The sequence below is a fragment of the Aplysia californica genome, unplaced genomic scaffold (assembly GCF_000002075.1).
Source record: "Aplysia californica isolate F4 #8 unplaced genomic scaffold, AplCal3.0 scaffold00133, whole genome shotgun sequence".
NCBI lineage: Eukaryota > Metazoa > Mollusca > Gastropoda > Aplysiida > Aplysiidae > Aplysia > Aplysia californica.
The window spans coordinates 875511-877738 of NW_004797403.1; the positions used below are offsets into that span (position 1 = coordinate 875511).

The 2228-nt window shown below is 38.7% G+C and overlaps 1 protein-coding gene across 1 annotated transcript in view; it reads left to right on the top strand.

Moving 5' to 3' along the window:
* LOC101855636 (short transient receptor potential channel 6) overlaps positions 1-2228 on the top strand; it is a gene marked incomplete in the record, with an annotated part of 41789 nt that overhangs the window by 11431 nt on the left and 28130 nt on the right. The window contains 1 exon segment of the mRNA XM_013081498.2: positions 549-714. Within this exon segment, the coding sequence (XP_012936952.2) occupies positions 549-714 (166 nt within the window).

Consider the following 2228-nt stretch of genomic DNA (forward strand, 5'->3'; position numbering starts at 1 on the left):
TGTCTGTCTGTCTGACTGTCTGTCTGTCTATCTCTCTCTCTCTCTCTCTCTCTCTCTCTCTCTTTCTCTCTCTCTCTCTGTGGCTCTTAACTTTTATCTTTCCCTCTGTTCTGTACTCCCCCTCACCCCGTTCACCTCGTTCCACGCGAATGATAACACAAAACAAACCGAACTATCTTTGCTGTATTAAGCACCTCAAGTTCCATAAACGAGCTCAACGCAGGTGCTCAATAAAAGTTCGTCCGTCTATGTTCGACGATGACCAATAAAAGCATCTGCAAAGGAAAATATTTCGTAAGTGAAAGAGGAGAAACGGGGGTTTAGGTGACATGTGGCTTCTGGTATGGCCAGTGAGACCCAATTTAGATAGAGCAATTTTTCCAACATCATTTTGAGCTTTTAAAAGCTTCATTTCCACTCGAAGACGTGCGCAGCTTGCAGGCCTCTCTCTTGGCTTCAGGATGTTAATTTCGTGTGAAGCCTCATATTAATCATATTATTATGACTTGCAGTTTCTCAATAACATATTTTTATGCGGGCGTTTCCAGGAAGACTCGGACAGGGAGTGGAAGTTTGCCCGTAGCCTTCTGTACATGGACTATATCGGAAACGGTGGCACACTGCCTGCCCCTCTCAACATCATCGGTGCCCCAAAAGCCTTGTTGAGATTGATCTTCTGTCGGTGCTGCTGTTGTGGGGAGGAAGAGGAAGCAGGTTTGTGATCACGCTCTTCGGAAACTTGAGCAGCAACTGTTTGCGTTCTTTCGCGTACTTTTGCAATAACGCCGTCTGCGTTTCTTTGTCCCCCCCACCGGTTCTTTTTTTATTAGTTTTAAATTGAACTTTTGATGTTGCTGTGGTAGAAGTTAATTTTGTGTGCTGGCCTCATTATTAAATTTAGTTTTGCTACTGAGTGCTGTAAGTCTAATTTTCAATCAAATACTTTGCCTTAGTTGTTTTATTATGTTTATGTGTGACAACTGGCGAACGAGACGGCACCTAAATCAGTGTACTTGGAAACACTGTTAAGTTTGTGAAGCCGTGGTCGATATTGCCAAAGTACTGAAATCGATACCAGTTTGACAATGTCAGACCAGCGGTTTGCTGAAAGAGTCTTGCTTGCTCTTCTGCCTGATGGTGTGCGATTCTCGACAGAGTCATCAATCACTTGAGCCGTCATTACTTTACAGAAAAAAAAGCTTTCAGCAACAATCAATATCATTAAAAGGTCTCCCTGCTCTTGAGTAAAAAATGCCACGTTCGTGTTTGGAATAATGTTGGAATTATATCATCTGAGATCAAAGTTGTTTTTGCTAAAGATCTCGTTATTTCGTTAATAAAGGAGTATTTGGGATGTCTAATGTAGGCCTACAGTTATTTTGATCATATCACGCATGTTCAAAATAGTTGAGCATTTGTGAAAATTACTTTAACCTAATTAACTGGGACCGACATGAAAATATTTATACTAGCAATTCCTTAAGGATCTGCTGATTTTTTAAAAATCTCTTTATGTGGAAACAGATAATAGAATTATTTGAACATGTCTGACAATTGCACAGTTGTTTAATCATTCTGAGACGGATACATGAGAATATCGATCAAGCTCAAAGGAAACTCATCGACCCTTTACAAATAAATGAAAATTATGTGTTTTTAAGAAAGAAGAATTTTTGTGGAACCCATGGTGTCAATAATTTACATAGTGTTAGAAAGTGCCAGACACACAAGTAGGAAGGCAAAGCCTTCTTGAAGGTGATTAAAAGAGTGGGCCATTAGTGTGTTTCCTTAATGCCCTTTTGTCTATGTATTTTGTTTCTCGCATCTCTGTTCAGCAACAATTCGCGTAGCTCTTTTCGATTAAGCTTTAATTAACCTCGAACACTAAAAGGAAAACGTTGCAGTTCATACTATGATAAGAGCTTCGAGCTTAACAAATTATCAAGACTTGTATTATATTCTTAAAGAAATTATTTTTTGTCATACTTCGATTTATCTTACTTTTAGTATCAGTTTCTGTAGCCTACTACTTTGAATGTGGTCGTTCCTTAAGTAAGTAGAGCAATTTTTTAATTCCTATTGACACAAGAAACAAAGTAAGGTGATAAGAAACAATTAGTAACTTTTTTGTAGTTTCTTGTTAAGGGAAAAAAAAACACTTTGTGAAAAATGCCAGCGTAGTTTATATAAACGTGTGCGTGTCTGTGTCCTCCCTATTTTCTCCCCCC